This window comes from Corvus brachyrhynchos, unplaced genomic scaffold (assembly GCF_000691975.1).
Source record: "Corvus brachyrhynchos isolate BGI_N302 unplaced genomic scaffold, ASM69197v1 scaffold292, whole genome shotgun sequence".
In the NCBI taxonomy this organism is placed as follows: domain Eukaryota; kingdom Metazoa; phylum Chordata; class Aves; order Passeriformes; family Corvidae; genus Corvus; species Corvus brachyrhynchos.
The window spans coordinates 171599-174241 of NW_008236775.1; the positions used below are offsets into that span (position 1 = coordinate 171599).

A 2643-nucleotide genomic window follows, 5' to 3' on the forward strand; every position below is an offset into this window, starting at 1 on the left:
CCCCTCGGGGCAGCCCCGCGGGGGCGGGGAAAGGGCGCGGCCGGCGGCCCCTGCCCGGTCCTGGGGGCCTCCCAGGGGCACCAGGAATGGCACTGGGAGCACTGGGAGCGAACCCCATGGGCTGATGGCCAACAGGGCACATGGCTTGAGTTACGGGGGTCGGAGCTCTGCGACACTGATCTCGGGAACTTCATGGCTCAGAAACCCCTATTTCGGCAGCTCTGGGGCCAGAACAGTCACTTCGGGAGTTTTGGAGACGAGAAAGAGCAATTCTGGGGGCTTTGGGACCCCAGAACACCGATTTCAGGTATTGGGCTCAGGAGAAAAAAAAAAAAAACAAACCACTTAGGGAGCTCCGAGTCTCAGAAACATTAATTAAGCAAGCTTTGGGCTCAAAACAAAACATCAAAAAAAAGTTTAGGGATATTGTGAGCTCAGAAACAGCAATTTAGAGAGATTTGGGGCTCAGAAACACCCAATTAAGGATATTTTAGGGTCCTAAACACCAATTTAGGGAGCACTGGGAATGAGAAACATTTGTTTCAGGAGGATTTGTGCTCAGAAATATCAAATTAAGGAGGTTTTGGACCTCCCAAAAAAGCCAATTTAGGGAGATTTGTGCGCAAGAAATCGGAGTACAACGAGCTTTTAGAAGAGACAGGACCAGCAATTTAGGGAACTTTGGGGGTCTAAAGTACCGATTTTGGGAGCATCTGGACTCAGAAAGACCAATTCTTTAGGTCTCCAAAACACCCATTTTCAGAGCTCTTGGTCTGAGAAAGAGTGATTTATGGAGCTTCTGGCTTCAGCAATACCCAGTTATGGAATTTCTAGGCTCAGAAAAAAAAATTATCTAGTGAGCTTCGGGGCTCAAAACCAGCAATTTCCGGTTCTTTGGGGCTCAGAAACCCCATTCAGGAGCTTTTGGGCTCAAATACTGCAAGTTTGGGAGCTTCAGGGCTCAAAACCAGTGATTTGGGGAGCTCTGAGGCTCAAAAACAGCCATTTAGGGAGCTTCTGGGGTCCCAAACACTGATTTAGGGAGATTTTGGGCTCAGAAACAGCATTTTAGGGATCTTTGGCGTTGAGAAACACCCATTTAGGGAACATTTGGCTCAAATCCACTCATTTAGGGAGCTTTGGGCCTCAGAAAGTCCCATTTAGGGAGCTCTTGGGCCCAGAGATGCATGTAGGGAGCTTCTGGGACCTGAAATAGCAATTCAGGGTCCATTGGGGTTCAGAAACACTGGTTTAGGGGGCACTGGGGCTCTAAAACACCAATTTAAGGAATCTCGGGCCTAATGTCAGAAGCTTTGGGTCAGGGAGAGAGATTTGGGGATATTCTTGCCTCAAAACCAGCAATTTGAAGAGCTCGTGGGCTCCGAAAGACCAATTTAAGCAGATTTTGAACTCCGTCACACCCATTTAGGAAGCTTTGGAGCTCCAAACCAGAGATTTAGGATCTCATGGGCTCAGAAACATTAATTTTGAGAGCAGAAGCAGCAGCGCGGGGGCAGGGTGGGAGCGAGGGGCTGGCGCTTACCTGGGACAAGGCTGCGAAGGAGCGGCTCTGCGGCGGGGCCGGGAGCAGCGCGGCTCAGCCCGGTTATACCCCTGCCTGTGCCCCCACCCCCTCCCTGCACACGGGCTGCACCTCCCCACACTGTCCGACCCCCTCCCCTCACTTCTTGTTTTTACATCAGAATCTCGGAAACGGCTGAGAAAGCGAAAGCAGCGGTGCTCCAGGGAGGGAGCGCCTCCTCCGAGACAGGAAATGAGCCCTGGGGCTTCCGCGGGGGAGTGAGGAGGGGACATGGCCGGCAGCCCCTGCCTGGTCCTGGGGGCTTCCCAGGGCACCAGGAATGGCACTGGGAAGGAATTGGAGCACTGCGGGGAGCAGGATGATAAATAACATAAAGAATAGAAATCTTCAGTTCCCCTGAAGTTGCTGAATAGAGCTTAAAGACTCACTAGCAGAAAAGATAAAAGACTATAAAAGTACTTACACAGGATGATAAACGTGTGTGGAACCAGTGGAGAAGCAGATAAAAAGGATTACAGTGGTTTTTGTTTATTTAACCACGTACACCTGTCAGAGACTGAAATATTATATTTTATGACTTAAACATGTTCTTAAAGGACTTTTAAAACTATTACAAAAGCTGAAGACTACCGCACCCTGAATGGGGCCCTGAGTGAGGCCCTACACTGCTCGCTGATGAAGATAAGATAAAGTAACAACTCAGGGCTGGGGATATTCACGAGCACAGGCTTAACACCTCCAAAGGTGGAGACCACAGCCCCAGGGCTATCAGCTGCCAGGCTGGCACAGACCCTCCACCAAAGGGTGGGGGAGGGAGAGAGGCTCTGGGTATCTTGGAAAAGCCTCTGGTCAGAGCTGCAGTGACCGCCCATCCTCCACTGTGCAAAGGAGCCCAGCTGAGGGGTCCTCATCCGGGGGGGCTTATCCACAGGAGAAAGGGGTGACATGGCCCATCACAGGGGCCCCCCAAAGGGGTCCCCAGACCCTGCACCAGAGCACCAGAGATGATGCAACAGACCCTCAGTGTTGCAAGGAACAGTGTGTCAAGCCAGCCCCTGCACGAGAGGCACGTGGGAGCTCCCCTCGCGCCAAAAGTGTGT

The 2643-nt window shown here is 51.7% G+C and overlaps 1 protein-coding gene across 5 annotated transcripts in view; it reads right to left on the reverse strand.

The window, feature by feature from the left end:
• LOC108445105 (myosin-8-like) overlaps nt 1-1830 on the reverse strand; it is a 14224-nt gene extending 12394 nt beyond the window's left edge. For all 5 annotated transcript variants that reach the window (XM_017727829.1, XM_017727828.1, XM_017727830.1 and 2 more), the window contains exon 1: nt 1544-1830. In XM_017727829.1, coding sequence (XP_017583318.1) covers nt 1544-1815 — 272 coding nt within the window. In that variant the 5' untranslated portion in view covers nt 1816-1830. The remainder of the gene's footprint in view (nt 1-1543) is intronic.
• Nucleotides 1831-2643: the final 813 nt, after the last annotated feature.